The sequence below is a fragment of the Bison bison genome, unplaced genomic scaffold, assembly GCF_000754665.1.
Source record: "Bison bison bison isolate TAMUID 2011002044 unplaced genomic scaffold, Bison_UMD1.0 scf7180017864119, whole genome shotgun sequence".
In the NCBI taxonomy this organism is placed as follows: domain Eukaryota; kingdom Metazoa; phylum Chordata; class Mammalia; order Artiodactyla; family Bovidae; genus Bison; species Bison bison.
This window is the reverse complement of record NW_011494691.1, coordinates 1260155-1279368: the sequence shown is the minus strand read 5'-3', so window position 1 is coordinate 1279368 and position 19214 is coordinate 1260155. Positions and strand designations below refer to the sequence as shown.

Below are 19214 nucleotides of genomic sequence, written 5' to 3'. Positions count from 1 at the left end.
AGCTGTAGTCCATGGGGTCGCTAAGAGTCGGACACGACTGAGCGACTTCCCTTTCACTCTTCACTTTCATGCACTGGAGAAGGAAATGGCAACCCACTCCAGTGTTCTTGCCTGGAGAATCCAGGGACGGGGGAGCCTGGTGGGCTTCCGTCTATGGGGTCGCAGAGAGTTGGACACGACTGAAGCGACTTAGCAGTAGCAGCAGCATGCACATCAATAAATTCATGTACAGTTTTAAAGCTTTTTGAATTCAAAATACTTTCATTTGAAAATTTTAAAAATTTGTCAGTAACTATTCTAATGGCATCCATAGAAACTAAAAATGTAACAAGAAACAGGTAAAATTAATTTAAATATATTTTACTTAATATATCAAAAATATTAACATTTCAACAAGTAATCAATATTTAAAATGTATTAATGAAACATTTATTTTTTTGTACTAAGTTTTCAAAATCTGGTGTATATTTTGTACTTTCTTAATTTGGGTGCTAAATTTTCATTCAAAATACTTGCATTTAGACTTAAAAAAATTTACATTTGCCAAAGACAATTCACATGTCCAAGTTATTCTAAGCATACTTAAAAGTTTTCCAGTAACTGAGTTGAGAATCTAAATTAATTAAAATTTTTAAAAATCAGAAATTCAGTTCCTAAGTTATGCTGACCACATAATTCAGGTGCTCAAGATTTACAAGTGGTCCAGGGCTGTAGTTCTGGCAGCACGGATTTAACACGCCACAAGAATGTTGGCTTAGGGTATTGCTTTTAACAAAACATTGTTCAGAGCAGATTGTTTTTAATCTCCTCTCAAAACTTATAACTTTCTTGTAGGTTAAAACATCCATTGTTCACATCAACATTTTATACATATTTAAAATTTTTCTTAATTTTATTTTCTTATAAGATGCATGTCTTCTAGTAAACTTTAAACCATAATCAGATTTTATGGATAAATGCTCCTGCTGAATTATGAAGAGCCTTATAACAATATAAACTCTAAAATGACCCAGTCATGCCTCATTCAATGCAAACAATACAATACAGTGTTAAACCAACCCCTAAAACCAATGACCAAAAGGAGATCCCACTATATTTTTACAAAGTAGTGATTAAATATTTATTTAATATTTATTTAAATGGAACAATTCCTGAAAGTAAAAAAGTAAAAATATTTTTATGCTTATGATTTAGTTCTCCAATCTACTTCATGATTTCTTTACAAGTAGTGTGTTTAAAAACTAAATGCTATATACGTTTAGGTGTTTGAATGACAACAGCTATAAAATCTCCTTTTTTACTTAAACCCTTGAGATTATAAAATTTCAAGTGTGATTCTTGAAATGATAAAAGTCATTGATTAAAACAGATGCTCAAATTTTTACCAAAGTGAGTAATTAATCCTGTGCTCAAGCTGTTACAAAAGTGGAAAAATATTATGTATCAAGGTGAGGTGGTGTCACCTCCTATATCTTGGCCCTCAGGCTTTGGGCTTGGTCCCTCAGCTCCATTTTTGCAACTGCTGAAAGGTGGACTTCGTCAGGCCCATCTGCTATGCGCAAAGTCCGCGTTAGGGCATACCTGCAAAAACATAAAGAACAGAGCGGCAGGACTTATCATAGAGAAACCTGATGCCTCAACAGTCACTCCGATTCTAAGCCAAGATTATTAGTGTTTGAAATCTCACCAAGGCAGTGATAAGAAAAATTGCACAGGGAAAATCAAGAAAAGTAAGCCCAAGGGCTTGTGAAATGTCATTGTAAAGTCCTCACTTTGGAGTGGAGTCTTAAATGGCATGGTGCAGTGGGCTTAATCTCATTCTTGGATGGCTGTAAGGTACTAGAAGTTGCTAGGAGACATCTTGGGTAACACAGGCCATGAAGAATATATAACTTTTATATAATATAGATATATAGTACTATATATTCAGTTCTTTCATATTAAAAATTGATGGGGGAAAACTGGCGGGGCACCAGATTCTTATCCCCAGTGTGACAGAGAAGGTGATATCACGTCCGGTGCTGAGTGTATCTTCTTGATCTCAGCACTCACCATGTGGACATGATGTGTTGGCTGGCAGGAATGGCTGCAGTCTGGCCACAGCTATGGGTGTGGGTGGTAAAGCGTCCTAAGTGCCTACCTAAGCCTGGCTCTGGGCCCCATTTTGACCAGCTCTGCCCCTGTCCTCCTTCCTGTTCCAGGGTGAACCCTCATGAGTTATTTACGTCCAGGAACCCTCAGTGCATCCTCTCGGGGTAAAAGTGAACACAACTGAGGGAAATGACAATTGTAATTATAAAACTATTTATGGATACAGAGATCTATTGTAAAGTACCTATATTAACCTCAGTTAGCTTTCAATTATGCTTTAAAGTAAGTTAGTTATTTTTATTTTCTTTGTAAACAGTATCAAAGCATCTGCAGATATTTAACCCTAACACCATTAAATGTAGATGGTGATTAGATGACATGTTAGTTAGAGGGTCCCAGGTGGGGCTAATGGTAAAGAAACTGCCTGCCAATACAGCAGACATAAGACAAGTGGGTTGGATCCCTGGGTTGGGAAGATCCCCTGGAGGAGGGCATGGCAACCCACCCTGGTATTCTTGCCTGGAGAATCTCATGGACAGAGGAGCCTGGCGGGCTACCATCCATAGGGTTGCAAAGAGTCAGACATGACTGAAACTACTTAGCACACAGCACTCACATGTGAGCCAGAGGGTAATCCTGGGAAATACCTGCACCTCCACACACTTGGATGGCCCGGTCAATAATTTTGCAGACGGCACGGGGGGCAGCCACTTTAATCATTGCAATCTACATAAACAAGATGTAAGAAGAATGGTATTTTCTTAGACAATATGTGTGACAGAATTTTATCTAATCTGTATGTTCTTTGTGAAAAGAAACAAGAGAACTTTTCCACAAACACTCACCACTGAAACAGGATCTTTGATGAAAGCCAAAAAGATCTGCTAATGCAGCCATTAGGCCATATTTCAGTCAACATAGACCTTCTGGAAAGAACTATCTCATCCAAATTACATTCTATTAATTTATTTATAACTTGCCTTGCCTTGTTTGCAGAAGGATTTCAGGCAGCCGATAAATGATACTCATCATGTTAGGGATCATAAAGAGGTAAAGAGTCTTCACTAATCATTTTCCCTTAGCAGTGTCATTGATTTTTTTTAAAAATTGATTTATTTTTATTGAAGGATAATTGCTTTACAGAATTTTGCTGTTTTATGCAAACCTCAACATGAATCAGCCTTAGGTATACATATATCCCCTCCCTTTTGAACTTCCCTCCCTTCTCCCTCCCCATCCCACCTCTCTAGGTTGACACAGAGCCCCTGTGTGAGTTTCCTGAGCCATACAGCAAATTCCCATTGGATATCTATTTTACATATGATACTGTAAGTTTCCATGTTACTCTCTCCATACATCTCACCCTCTCCTCCCCTGTTCCCATGTCCATAAGTCTATTCTCTGTCTGTTTCTCTATTGTTGCCCTGTAAATAAATTCTTCAGTACTATTTTTCTAGATTCTGTATATATATATTAGAATATGGTATTTATCTTTATCTTTCTGATACACTTCACTCTGTTTAATAGGTTCTAGGTTCATCTATCTCATCAGAACTGACTCAAATGTGTTGCTTTCTATGGCTGAGTAATACTCCATTGTGTGTATGTACCACAACTCCTTTATCCATTCATCTGTTGATGGACATCTAGGTTGCTTCCATGTTCTGGATATTGTAAATAGTGCCATACCCAAAGATAAATTCAAAATGGATTAAAGACCTAAATGTAAGACCAGAAACTATAAAACTCTTAGAGGAAAACATAGCCACAACACTTGATGACATAAATCAAAGCAAGATCCTCTGTGACCCACCTCCTAGAATAACGGAAATAAAAACAAAAGTAAACAAGTGGGACCTAATTAAACTTAAAAGCTTTTGCACAGCAAAGCAAACTATAAGCAAGGTGAAAAGACAACCCTCAGAATGGGACAAAACAATAGCAAATGAAACAATGGACAAGGGATAAATTTCCAAAATATACAAGTAGATCATACAATGCAACACCAGAAAAACAAACAACCCAATCCAAAAATGGGGAAAAGACCTAAACAGACATTTCTCCAAAGAAGACATACAGATGGCTAACAAACACATGAAAAGATGCTCAACATCGCTCATTATTAGAAAAATGCAAATCAAAACTACAGTAATGAGATATCACTTCACACTGGTCAGAATGGTCATCATCAAAAAGTCTACAAACAATAAATGCTGGAGAGAGTGTGGAGAAAAGGGAACACTTGCACTGTTGGTGAGAATGTAAATTGATACAGCCACTATGGAAGATGGTACGGAGATTCCTTAAAAGACTAGGAATAAAACCACCATATGACCCAGTAATCCCACTCCTAGGCATATACCCTGAAGAAACCAAAACTGAAAGAGATATATGTATCCCATTGTTAATTGCAGCACTATTTACAATAGCTAGAACATGGAAGTATCATTGATTTTATAGTTAAATAATTATGTTCTTATTCCAAATAAGCCAGAAACATAAGGCAGAAGACAAGAAGGACTTTCTATGAAACATTACTATGTGGCAGCATAGTGCCCCACATTCTACATCAACTTGGTTATTCTTCATTGGAACTCTAGGTCATAGGCAGATTAGTTACTTTGCTCAAGGTCAAGAGGTTGGCAGAAGGTGACATACCGGGTACAATTCCAAGTCTATATAAAGTCTAGTATTTTCCTACCTTCTGTTGCTGCATCTTGAGAAAGCTGAAGATATTCTTCATCCTGAAAATCATTCCCTAAAGCAGCCCAGTGAAAGGAAAACTGGCAAATGATATACATTTATAATCTTTAAACCAAAATCAAATTGGAAACTTCCAATATTCTGAGTGCCCTCCAGTCACCATGAAACCCGGAATGCCCAAAGTGTGGGAGAAACGTGTTACTTGGCAGATTGTGGTCCAAAGGTCCTCACCTCTTTCTTAGCAGCAGCACTGCCCAGAGTATCAATGCTGTGGGCAGTTTTCAGGGTCAACAAGCGGATCTCCTCAATGGCAATGCGGCTTTCAGCTATCCAGTGAGCTACCACCTCCTGGAGGGGAACAAAGGGCAGCAGAAGAAGGAGGAAATAAGCTGGTGTCTGAGGTCCTCATATAACACATGAAAACAACCTATTCTATATATTAATATTTTTAAATGGAAGACTTAGTTTGATATAACCACCCAGCCATATACACAGTATTTGGTGTGGCTGCAGGTAACATTGGAAGATTTTAGAAAAAAAATTTATTTGTTCATAAAAATAATTTATTTTGGATATTCTGGTGTCTAAAGTCAAGACAGCCAAACTCAGCAACTGTCTTGTTGCCAAGACTCTCCATACTGGCTATTTTAAATGCTAACTGCATAGTCCCATTGAAACTTGTAAAGTGTAGGTGGTGGATCTGCTTACAGACAGTCTACATAATTCCCAAGACAATTGCAGTGTGAGAATGGTCCATCAGTCCTTCGTTGTATTGTTACTATTATTTATTTAGTAAACATAACTTTTTCTAACACATTCATAGACTGGCATAACCACAATAAAGATACAAAACAGTTTCATTTTCCCCCCAAAACTCCCTCATGCTGCCCCTTAATAGCCCTACCTCTAACCTGTAGAAACCACTGAATGGTTCTCAGTTATTATGTTGTTGTTGAAGTGAAGTGAAGTTGCTCAGTCATGTCCGACTCTTTGTGACCCCATGGACTGTAGCCTACCAGGCTCCTCCATCCATGGAATTTTCCAGGCAAGAGTACTGGAGTGGGTTGTCATTTCCTTCTCCAGGGGATCTTCCCAACCCAGGGATTGAACCCAGATCTTCTGCATTGCAGGCAGACACTTTACCATCTGAGCTACCTGAGAAGAGTTGTGTCCAACTCTTTGCGATCCCATGGAATGCAGCATGCAGTCCTTTGAGCACTCATGTCCACTGAGCTAATGTCCATTGAGTACTCACGTCCATTGTACTAATGACGCCATCCAACCATCTCATCTTCTGTCACCCCTTCTCTTCCTGCTCTCAGTCTTTCCCAGTATCAGGGTCTTTTCTAATGAGTCAGCTCTTTACATCAGGTGGCCAAAGTATTAGAACTTCAGCTTCAGCATCAGTCCTTCCAATGAATTTTCAGGGTTGACTTCCTTTAGGATTGACTGGTTTGATCTTGCTGTCCAAGGGACTCAAGAGTCTTCTCCTACACCACAGTTCAAAAGCATCAATTCTTCAGCTCTCAACCTTCTTTATGGTCCAACTCTCACATACATACATGAGTCCAGGAAAAAACATAGCTTTGATTATATAGATCTTTGTTGGAAAAGTGATATCTCTGCTTTTTAACATGCTGTCTAGGTTTGTCAGTTATTATACTACTGCCTTTTTCCGAAGGTCATATAAATGGGATTCTTTAGCATGTGTTATTTAGAGGCCAGCTTCCTTCACTCAGCATAATTCATTTGAATGTCATCCAAATTGTTCTGTTTATCAACTGCCCCTTCCTTTTTATCAGTGAGTAGTATTCCACTGTAGGGATGTACCACAATTTGTTTATCCATTTACCTGCTGAAGGACATTTGGGCTGTTTTCAATTTTTGGTGATTATTAAAGAGCTTCTGTAAATATCTGTATATGACTTTTTGTGTGAATATACCTTTTCATTTTTAAAAGCAAATTCCAGGAGTGGAGTTGTTAGGTCATGTGGTAAATACTTGTAAGCTGTCAATATTTTCCAGAGTGACTATGCCATTTTACCTTCCCACCAGCAGTGTATGAGAGTTCCAGTTATCAGCACTAGGCATAGTGAGTACTTTTAAGTTTTAGCCATTTTCACAATGTGCAGAGATATCTCATGGTGGTTTTAATTTGTATTTCCGTAGTTGCTGATGTCAGAGAAGGCAATGGCAACCCACTTCAGTACTCTTGCCTGGAAAATCCCACGGGCGGAGGAGCCTGGTAGGCTGCCGTCTATGGGGTCGCACAGAGTCGGACACGACTGAGGCGACTTAGCAGCAGCAGCAGCAGGTGCTGATGTGTTTGTTTGCCATCTATACATTCTGTATTTCTCTGTATTTATTTAGGCTTCTTTCATTACTTTTATAATTTTTAGCATATAGATAGCATACATAGTTTGTTATATGTGTACCTATTTCCTTTCTTAGTCTATTGTAAAATGGTATTTTAAAAAGTTCAGCTTCCAAATGTTCACTGCTAGCTAGTGGTAAAGAACCCACCTGCCAATGCAGGAGCTACAGGAGACGTGGGTTCAATCCCTGGGTCGGGAAGATCTCCTGGAGGAGGGCGATGGCAGTCCACTCCAGTATTCTTAACTATGGACAGAGGAGTCTGGTGGGTTACAGTCCATAGCGTCATAAAGAGTTGGACATGACTGAAGTGACTTAGCATGCAGTATATAGAAATAAAATTAATTTTATATGTTGATATAATTCTGAGACTTTGCCAAACTCACTTATTTTTAGTTCTAGGAGGGATTGTTTGTTTTGCTTGGTAGATTCCTAAGGATATTATACACAATCATGTTGTCTGCAAAGAGGTACAGTTTTATTTATTTTTTTCCCCCAACTAAGAACTTTCTTTTTCTTGTCTCACTGCAATGGCTAAGACCTCCTCTATGACAATAAAGAGCAATCGCGAGAGTAAACATCTTTTGTTCTCAATCTTGGGAATTAAAACACTCAGTCTTTCATTACTAAGTATGATGTTAGCTATAGAATTTTTAGATGGTCTGAATCAGGTTAAATAAATTCCTTTTTATCTCTAGTATATCATGAATAGATGCTGATATTTAGTTGCCGTTTTGCATCAATTGATATGATCATGTGGTTTTTTTTTTTTAGGCAGTTAATATGGTAGATTACAATGAATAATTTTCTTAATGATTGACATATGAATATGAATCAGCCTTGTATTCCTGGGATAAACATCACTTGGTTGTTCTTTTTATATACTGCTGGATTGCTCTAGATTTTTGTACCTATAGTGGTCTATAGCTTGTTGTTTGGTAATTTTGGTCTCATAAATGACCTGGAATGTGCTTCTTCTTCTTCATTTTCCTGGAGGAGATTGTGTAGAATTGGTGTTATTTCTTCTTTAGTAGTTCATCAGAATTCACCACTGATACCATTTGGGCCTGAAGATTTCTTTTTTCAAGATATATTAAATTGTGACTTCAACTTCTTTAATAGAAGCATTTAGGGTTATCTATTTCATATTCTTCCAACAACACAAGAGACTACTCTACACATGGACATCACCAGATGGTCAATACCGAAGTCATATTGATTATATTCTTTACAGTTGAAGAAGAAGAAGAAGCTCTATACAGTCAGTAAAAACAAGACCAGGAGCTGGCTGTAGCTCAGATCATGAACTCTTTATTGTACAATTCAGACTTAAATTAAAGAAAGTAGGGAAAACCACTAGGCCATTCAGCTATGACCTAAATCAAATCCCTTATGATTATACAGTGGAAGTGACAAATAGATTCAAGGGATTAGATCTGATAGATTGCCTGAAAAAATATGGACAGAAGTCTGTAACACTGTATAGGAGGCAGTGTTCAAAACCACCCCCAAGAAAAAGAAATGCAAAAAGGCAAAATGGTTGTCTGAGGAGGCCTTACAAATAGCTGAGAAAAGAAGAGATATGAAAGGCAAAGGAAAAAAGGAAAGATATATCCCTCTGAATGCAGAGTTCCAAAAGATAAGAAAGCCTTCCTAAGTGAACAATGCAAAGAAATAGAGGAAAACAATAGAATAGGAAAGATTAGCGATCTCTTCGTGAAAATTAGAGATACCAAGGGAACATTTCATGCCAAGATGGGCACAATAAAGGACAGAAACAGTATGGACCTAACAGAAGCAGAAGATATTAAGAAGAGGTGGCAAGAATACACAGAACTATACAAAAATGATCTTCATGACCCAGATAATCATGATGGTATGATCTATCACCTAGAGCTAGACATCTTAGAATGTGAAGTTGAGTGGGCCTTAGGAAGAATCACTATGAACAAAGCTAATGGAGGTGATGGAATTCCATTGAGCTATTTCAAATCCCAAAAGATGATGCTGTGAAAGTGCTGCACTCAATATGCCAGCAAATTGGAAAACTAAGCAGTGGTCACAGGACTGAAAAAGGTCAGTTTTCATTCCAATCTCAAAGAAAGACAATGCCAAAGAATGTCCAAACTGCTGCACAATTGCACTCATCTCACATGCTAGCAAAGTGATGCTCAAAATTCTCCAAGCTATTCTTCAACAGTACATGAACCAAGAACTTCTAGATGTTCAAGCTAGATTTAGAAAAGGCAGAGGAACCAGAGATCAAATTGTCAACATATGCTGGATCATAGAAAAAGCAAGAGAATTCCAAAAAACATCTACTTCTGCTTCATTGACTATGTTAAAGCCTTTGACTGTGTGGATCACAACAAACTGTGGAAAATTCTTAAACAGTTGGGAGTATCAGACCACTTTATGTACCTCCTGAGAAACCTGTACGCAGGTCAAGAAGCAACAGTCAGAATCAGACATGGAATAACAGATTGGTTCAAAATTAGGAAAGGAGTATGTCAAGGCTGTATATTGTCACCCTGCTTATTTAACTTATATGAAGAGTACATCATATGAAATGCTGCCTGGATGAAGCACAAGCTGGAATCAAGACTGCAAGGAGAAATATCAATAACCTCAGATATGCAGATGGCACCACCCTTAAGGTAGAAAGTGAAGAGGAACTAAAGAATCTTTTAATGAAGGTGAAAGAGAAGAGTGAAAAAATTAGTTTAAAATTCAACATTCAAAAACTAATATTGTGGCATCCAGTCCCATCACTTCATTGCAAATAGTTGGGGAAACAATGGAAACAGTGAGAAACTTTATTTTGCGGGGCTCCAAAATCACTGCAGATGGTGACTACAGTCATGAAATTAAAAGACATTTGCTCCTTGGAAGAAAAGTTACAACAAACCTAGACAGTGTATTAAAAAGTAGAGACATTACTTTGTCGACAAAGGTCCATATAATCAAAGCTATGGTTTTTCTAGTAGTCATGTATGGATGTGAGAGCTGGACCATAAAGAGTGCTCAGCACTAAAGAATTGGTGCTTTTGAACCATGGTTTTGGAGAAGACTCTAGAGAGTCCCTTGGACTGCAAGGAGATCCAACCAGTCAATCCTCAAGGAAATCCATCCTGAATATTCAGAAGGACTGATGCTCAAACTGAAACTCCAATACTTTGGCTACCTGATGCAAAGAGCCAACTCATTAGAAAAGACCCTGATGCTGGGAAAGATTGAAGGCAGGAAGAGAAGGGGACAACAAAGGATGATATGTTGGATGGCATCACCGACTCAACAGTCATGAGTTTGAGCAAGCTCTGGGAGATGGTGAAGGACAGGGAAGCTTGGTGTGCTGCAGTCCACGGGGTCACAAAGAGTCCGACACGACTGAGTGACTGAACAACAACAGCAATTTCATATTCAGTGAGTTTTGGTAGTTTGTAGGTTTTTGGGGAGTTGATCCATTTCATCTAAGTTGTTAAATCTATATGATCGTCATACATGCCTGAGGGTGTGTTTCCCAAGCTCCAGACCTAGAGTGAAGGAGACTCTACTTAAGCTTCAGTACCAGTCCCCATTCTCTAGTTTAGCCTTTCCCAGAGAACTTTAGACAGTAGTTTAGAGAATACCTGCACAAATTAAGAAACTTGTGCTTCCAAAGACTTCTGTTTCCAGGAAGATGGAATAGATGTACTTTCCCCTATTCCTTCGACAAAGTACAAACCAAACATGGGCACTGTCTATAAAACAAGCATAAGAAGACTCTGAAAGGTAGAGAGAAGAAGGCAGACTGCAAGGGACTTTTGGACCAGAAAAAGAACATGAAATTAAGTTCCTTGGATTTTCTCTTTGTCTCATATATCCCAGACTTGGAGCTGAAGAAGCCAGGAACTTGAAAATGCCAATGAGCATAGACAAAAATCAAATGAAAAAGAGCCTCAACAAAAGTCTACTGTCTATAGCTGAAGGACTGGGAAAGGGCAGCTAAAAAGACAGAAAACTTAGAGAATAACCACTCTACCTATGCCAAATACTGCAGAAAAGAATCATTGACCCCACCCCAACTCATGCCAACATAGGCTTCCACCGTTCTGAGTGCTGTAATGAGGTACCTCAACACCCTGTCCAGGGTGGTATCAGACAAGTAAGGAGTGACACCAGGAACAAGTTCTCTCCCTTCTATGATGTCAATGGGGACCACTCAGTGATAAGAAAACATCTCTATCCACAGGTATCAATGCAGGCTGAGCGGAAACCTGGACTTCTACCTATCGGCAGAGGTAGTGCATCCCCTTACTCTAACTGAGTACTGCCAGATAAACCCAGCTAAAATAGAAGGTTTAAATAAGGACTCATAATATAATATGAAAATGTTTAGGTTTTAATAAAAAATCTTTTGTCATGTCAAAACCCAGGAAGTCTGAAAATGAATGATTATGTGAACACTGAGGTGACAGAGATGTTATAATTTCTGACCAAAGACTTTAAAGCAACTATAATAAAAATGCTTCAATTAGTAAATGTAAACACAGTAGAAACAAATGAGAAAACAGAAAGTCTCAGCAAAGAAACTTAAATATTAGTAATGAAACAGAAGAAATAAAGAACCAAATGGATATTTTATAACTGAAAAATGTAACAATTTAAATAAAAACCTCAGTGGATGGGCAGTGGATGGCTAGCAAAATGGAAGAGACAAAGGAACAAATCAATGAACTGTAAGACAGGTCAATAGAAATTGACCAATCTGGACCACTAAGAGAAAATAGAATAAGAAAATTTTTTAAAGACTAGCATTAGGGACATGTGAATTATAACAAAATATCTAACATTTATGACACTGGAGTCCAGGAAGGAGAGAAAGAGGGCAAGACTGAAAAAATACTCTAAGAAATAATGGCTGAAAACTTCCCAAATTTGGCAAGAGACATAACCTATAGATTTAAGAGGCTGAGTAAACCTAAAGCATAATAAATCCAAGAAATCCATGCCAAGACACATCACAATTAAACTTCTAAAAACTAAAGACAAAATCTTAAAAGCAGCCAGTGAAGAATGACATCTTATCTACAGGGAAAATATATATGCATATGCCAGGAGGAAATGGCAGGATATTTTTTCAAGTGCTGGAAGAAAAGAATTGTCAACATAGAACCTTATACTCAGTGAAGATATCCTTGTTGTTTAGTCGCTCAGTTGTGTCCGACTTTTTGTGACCCTCCTTAAGGAGGAGAAATCAAGACAGTCTTAGATAAAGGAAAACAGAGAACACTTGCCTACAGACCCTAAAAGAACAGCTTAAAAAAGTCTTCTAAACAGAGGGGTTAAGGGGGAACCTAGGAAAATCAGGAAGGAATAAATCATGAAAAGAAAAATATGGCTACAGAAATTGGTTTTTCTTTTCCTCTTGAATTTTCTACACTATGTTTGATGTTTAAAGTAAACATTTTAATACTATGTGATGTCATTCTACATGTACATAGAGGAAATATTTAAAACAATTATAAATGGTGGAGGTTAAATGGACTTAAAGGGAAGTAAAGTTTCTTCATTCAAACTGGTCAAATGATGATACCAATAGATTAGTGGGATATATACATACATATATTAATATATGTATTATTATTATATGTTATATGTATTTATATTATAACATCCAGAGCAACCTCTAAAAGACTTTACAAAGAGATACAATCAGAAACATTCTAGATAAAGCAAAGTGGAATTCTAAAAATGTTAAATTAACTGATTGGAATGCAGGAAAAAAACAGAAACTAAAAACAAACATAAAATGGCAGATTTAAGCACTAACCTCAATCTTATTACAAAGACAATGAACTAAAAAATGTGACCCAACTAACTATATGTCATCGAGAAATTCACTTCAAATATAATGATTTAGGCAGGTTGAAAACAACCTACCAGAAATGAAAAAAATATATCATGCAAACATTAATCAAAGGAAAGCAGGAGCAGCTATATTAATACCAGATAAAAGTGGACTTCAAAGTACTGAGAATTATTTGGAGGTCAAAGCACAGAGACAGAGAAGGTCATTATATAATGATAAAAGGGTAAATCCTTATGAAGTCTTAGCAATCTTAAATGTGTATGCATCAAATAACTGAACTGCTGAATATGTAAATAAAAAACAGAAAGAACTGAAAAGGACAGTAAACAAATCCATAGTTCTAGTTGAAGACTTCAACACCCTTCTCTCAACTATTGATAGGACAATCAGAAAATCAGCAAGGATACAGAAGAACTCAACAATAACATCAACCAATAGGATCTAGTAGATATTCGTAGAACACTCCACCCAACAAAAGCAGAATCCACATTCAAGTATCCATAAAACACATAATAAGATAAACAATATCTTAGTCTATAAAGCCAACGTCAACAAATTTTAAAGAACTGAAATAATACAGAATTTGTTTTGTGACCACATGGGATCAAAAATAGCAAGATAACCTCTAAACACTTGGAAATTCAGTAACACATTCTCGTGACCCACTTCCATGTATCAAAGAGAAATTTCAAGGGAAATTGAAAATGGAATGAACATGAAAATACAATACATACAAATTGTGGGATACAAATAAAGCAGTACTGAGTGGAAAATTTATAGTGCTAAATACATAGACTAGAAAAGTGGAAAAGTCTAAAATCTATAATCCAAGCTACCATACCAAGAACCTAGAAAAACAGAGCAAAATAAGTCTGAAGAAAGCAAAAGAAAAGATATGATAAACAGCAGAAATCAATAACACTGAAACAAAAGAGAAAATGAAACAAAGATCTTATTAATATTAACTCATATCAGTTATTATATTGTATAATTCTATATGTTAATACATAGTCTTTGAAAAGAGCAATAAATTTGACAGACCTTTAACTAGACAGACAAAGGAAGGAAGGTACAAATAAACAATTTTGTATCCTTTAGGGGATATCACAGAAGACTTTGCAGAAATCAATAGGATAATAGGAGAATATTATGAACAACTCTTTTTGTAGAACAGCATTACTACAAACAAAGCAGTGGAGGTGATGGAATTCCAGCTGAGCTATCTCTAATCCTGAAAGATGATGCTGTTAAAGTGCTGCACTCAATATCCCAGCAAATTTGGAAAACTCAGCAATGGTCACAGGACTGGAAAAGGTCAGTTTTCATTCCAATCTCAAAGAAGGGCAATGCTGAAGAATGTTCAAACTACCACACAATTGCGCTCAATTCATACGCTAACAAGGTTATACTCAAAATCCTTCAAGCTAGGCTTCAATGTATGTGAACCAAGAACTTCTAGATGTACATGTTGGATTTAAAAAAGGCAGAGAAACTAGAGATCAAATTGCCAACATCCATTGGATCACAGAATAATTAAGATAATTCAAGAAAAAGATCTGCTTCATTGACTATGCAAAAGCCTTTGACTGTGTGGATCACAACAAATTGTGAAAAATTCTTCAAGAGATGGGAATACCTCACCACCTTACTTGCCTCCCAAGAAACCTGTATGCAGGTCAAGAAGCAGCAGTTAGAACTGGATATGGAACAACAGAATGGTTCAAAATTAGGAAAGGAGTACGTCAAGGCTGTATATTGTCACTCTGCTTCTATGCAAAGTACATCATGTGAAATGCTGGGCTGGATGAAGCACAAACTGGATTCAAGATTGCTGGGTGAAATATTAACAACCTCAGCTATGCAGATGCTACCATCCTAATGGCAGAAAGTGAAAAGGAAGTAAAGAGCCTCTTGATAAGGGTGAAAGAAGAGACAGAAAAAGCCAGCTTAAAACTCAACATTCAAAAAAACTAAAATCATAGCATCTGGTCTCATCTTTTCATAGCAAATAGAAGGGGAAAAAGTGGAAACAGTGACAGATTTTATTTTCCTGGGCTTCAAAATAACTGTGGATGGTGACTGCAGCCAAGAAATTAAAAGATGATAGCTCTCTGGAAGAAAAGCTATGACAAATCTAGAAATCATATTAAAAAGCAGAGACATCACTTAGCTGACAAATATCCAGAGTCAAAACTATGGTTTTTCCAGAAGTCATGTATAGATGTGAGAGTTGGACCATAAAGAAGGCTGAACGCCAAAGAATTCATGCCTTCAAATTGTACTGGAGAAGATTCCTGAGAGTCCCTTAGACAGCAAGGAGATCAAACCAGTCAGTCCTAAAGGTAATCAATCCTGAATATTCATTGGAAGGACTGATGCAGAAGCTCCAATACTTTGGCCACCTGATGGGAAGAGTTGACGTACTGGAAAAGACCTCGATGCTGAGAAATACTCGGGGCAGGAGGAGATGGGGGCGACACAGGATGTAACAGTTGGATGGCATCACTGAGTCAATGGACATGGGTTTGAGGAAACGCTGGGAGATAGTGAAGGAAAGGGAAGCCTGGCATGATGAGTGCATGGTGTCGCAGAGAATTGGACATGACTTAGCAGCTGAACAACAACAACATGTTTGCTACAGTACATTGCTTCAGTGGTGGGTATTTTGATCAGTTTCCCTATCACAGTGATGTTCAACATGGTAGCCAATAATCATATGCAATGTGAAATACGTTTAGTCTGAAACAAGATGTATTATACGTGTGTGAAATGTACATCTAATTTAGAAGAATCAGTTTTTAAAAGAATGTAAAATACCCACTAGTAATATTTTTATATTGATTTCATGTTGAAATAATATTTCAGATATGTTGGATTAAATAAAATGTATTATTAAAATCAATTTCATCTGTTTCTTTTTACTTTTAAAGAATGTAGCTACTAGAATATTTTCGGATAAGGAAATGACAACCCACTCCAGTTTTCTTGCCTAGAAAATACCAGGGACAGAGGAGCCCGGTGGGCTGCCATCTATGGGGTCGCACAGAGTCGGATACGACTGAACTGACTTAGCAACAGCAGCAGCAGAATATTTTAAATTACATTTCTGGCTTACACTATATATTTCTGTTGGATAGCACTGTCCTAGAGGTTGAAACCAAGCTCTGAATTAACAATGTCAAACAAAACTCCAGCAGTCAGTGTCTTTTTTAATGGCTATCAAACTAGGTAACAACAGACTGGTTCCAAAATGAGAAAGGAGTCCGTCAAGGCTGTATATTGTCACCCTGCTTATTTAACTTATATGCATTGTATATCATATGAAATGCTGGTCTGGATAAAGCACAAGATGGAATCAAGATTGCTGGGAGAAATATCAATAACCTCAGATACGTGGACGACACCACTCTTAAGGCAGAAAGTGAAGAAGAACTAAAGAGCCTCTTGATGAAAGTGAAAGAGGAGAGTGAAAAAGTTGGCTTAAAGCTCAACATTCAGAAAACGAAGATTGTGGCATCCAGTCCCATCACTTCATGGCAAATAGATGGGGAAACAATGGGAACAGTGACTTTATTTTCTTGGGCTCCAAAATCACTGCAGCCATGAAATTAAGACACTCCTTGGAAGAAATGCTATGACCAACATAGACAGCACAGTAAAAAGCAGAGACTTGACTTTGCCAACAAAGGTCCATCTAGTCAAGACTATGGTTTTGCTAGTAGTCATGCATGGATGTGAGAGCTGGACCATAAAGAAAGCTGAGCACCAAAGAATTGATGCTTTTGAATTGTGGTGTTAGAGAAGACTCTTGAGAGTCCCTTGGACTGCATGGAGATCCAACCAGTCAATCCTCAAGGAAATCAATCCTGAATATTCATTGGAAAGACTGATGCAGAAGCTGAAACTCCAATACTTTGGCCACCTGATGCGAAGAATTGACTCACTGGAAAAGACCCTGATGCTGGGAAAGACTGAAGGCAGGAGGAGAGGGGGATGACATAAGTTGAGATGGCTGGGTGGCATCACCAACTGGATAGGCATGAGTTTGAGTAAGCTTCAGGAGTTGGCGACTGACAGGGAAGCCTGGTGTGTTGCAGTCCATACGGTTACAAAGAATCAGACACGACTGAGTGACTGAACTGAACTGAATTGATCAAACTAGGTGATTATAACTTCATGAACAAACCACCATAAGAAATTACTTCTTAGCATTAGAATAAAGGAAAGTGGTCTTAGGTGGGTCTCTACAGGCTAGATTTTCTAAAAAGAATTAAATGGGTGCTCTAAGAAGGCGCCAGATTTATTTACTAGGAGAGAACTTTGATAAAGAACTTTTTTCTTTAGTGCCTGGAATAAATTAGAAGGCAGCTGGAAAGGATCTCCAAATTCAGGGAAGTAGAATGTTACTTTGACAAATTAAAAAAGGAAAAAAAAAGCTAGCCCAGATTTTTATTTGACCTGTTCACACATCTCTTAGCTCTTGCCAGATTATTTCCATTATGCCAAATGCAAGAGGCTTTCAGAGAAGGGAGGAATATTTTTGAAAAGCCCAGGCTTGTTATGCTTGCTACATTAAGTTTACAAAGTGGAAAAGAAATTTCTCTTTAGCACAGTATTAAAACATCTGTCATGAAAGCAGCACTTAAGGAGAGTGCTTTTGTGTGTTCAAGATGCCTGTAGGTTAACCTTTCTGTTCCTCCTTGCACCCTGCTTGGGCTTTGGGTGGCAATTTTGAGAAGAGAAATGTTCATGAAATGACATTTGATGCCATGAACAACTCTTTAGCTCTTACTCCAGCAGCATCGTGGAGTTGTATTTATAGCCTCAAACTTTCGTATCATTTTACCTTCTACAGTGCCCATCTAACAGTTGAACACTTGCCCTTACTGTTTACTAAAAGGGTTCTTCTACAAATTATTCCCAGGTATGTGCCATAAAGCAGGCTATGTTTTTTCATAAGAACAATGTTATAACTAAGTCATAGATTTGCTAAATAATATTTCACAAAAAAGAAAGCATGGCCTATAACAATTCACGGTAAAAAATATACTGTAAAATTTTTATAAGTCTGTCACAAATGAACTTTATAACTCCTTGTAAAGTACAGTTGAGACAATCTTATAAAATGTACTAAAATATACATGTCCAGCAAATATGGATACAATTTACCACTACAAGTTTGACCTAACAGTACATGTTAGTAATCTTAAATATTAAATATTCAATAATAATTTTTCTCATCTTCTTAGAAGGGCTGTTAAGGGGATGATTTAGCTATCTCATTGCTCTTAAGAAGTTTTCCATTTCAGCTTAAAGCTCCTTTGAATATTTATTATAAGCAAGGAAGTCTGATATGGTAGCATCTTTTCCTCTTGATAAATATTTTCTAATTTGGATTATAGTGCCTGGATGTAAGTATTGTTCTTTATAAACAATAGGCTCAGTAGTACATAACTTAGAGATGAAAATTCAAAATATGAACACCCCAGCTAATGCTGGTCCCATTTCTACTTGCATTTCTCCAGCAACAGGGAGCTCACTTCTTTATAAAGCAGTCCTTTCCATTTTTAGATCTCTTCTTTCACTGAGTTTTGCACTATTTTCCTATATTTCTCCACTTATCTGTCTTAATTCCTCCATAGAGCCAAAGAATAAGGCTTCCTTCTTCCTTAAAACAGCCCTCTCATGTCCACAGAGAGGGCTACTGTATGAAGTTCTCTAGAGAACGAGAACCAGAAAGTTGAACAAATTATCGACACTTTGTGTGCTGAGGTGTTGAAGCACTTAAGGAATGATTAAATCTTGCACAAAGATAACTATCTCTCGTCAGCCTATATATATATATATTCACATATAGCTTGAATCTTAGGATTTTTCATTAATTTTTATTGGAATATAGTTGCTTTACAATGTTGTGTTAGTTTCTGTTGTACCAAAGTGAATCAGCTGTATGTATACATATATCCCCTCTTTTTTGGATTTCCTTCCTATTTAGGTCACCACAGAGCACTGAGTCCCTTGTGCTATACAGAAGGTTCTCATTCAGATCAGATCAGATCAGTTGCTCAGTTGTGTCCGACTCTTTGCGACCCCGTGAATCGCAGCACACCAGGCCTCCCTGTCCATCACCAACTCCTGGAGTTCACTCAGACTCACGTCCATTGAGTCAGTGATGCCATCCAGCCATCTCATCCTC

General features: G+C 37.5%; 1 protein-coding gene across 2 annotated transcripts in view; it reads right to left on the bottom strand.

Moving 5' to 3' along the window:
- Positions 1–344: 344 nt before the first annotated feature.
- ACAD11 (acyl-CoA dehydrogenase family, member 11) overlaps positions 345–19214 on the bottom strand; it is a 119577-nt gene continuing 100707 nt past the window's right edge. The window contains exons 18-20 of one of the 2 annotated variants that reach the window (XM_010839574.1): positions 5026–5142; positions 2708–2817; positions 345–1581 (exon numbers count right to left, since the gene is read on the bottom strand). In XM_010839574.1, coding sequence (XP_010837876.1) covers positions 1467–1581; positions 2708–2817; positions 5026–5142 — 342 coding nt within the window. In that variant the 3' untranslated portion in view covers positions 345–1466. The remainder of the gene's footprint in view (positions 1582–2707; positions 2818–5025; positions 5143–19214) is intronic. The other variant, XM_010839575.1, reaches the window with a different exon arrangement.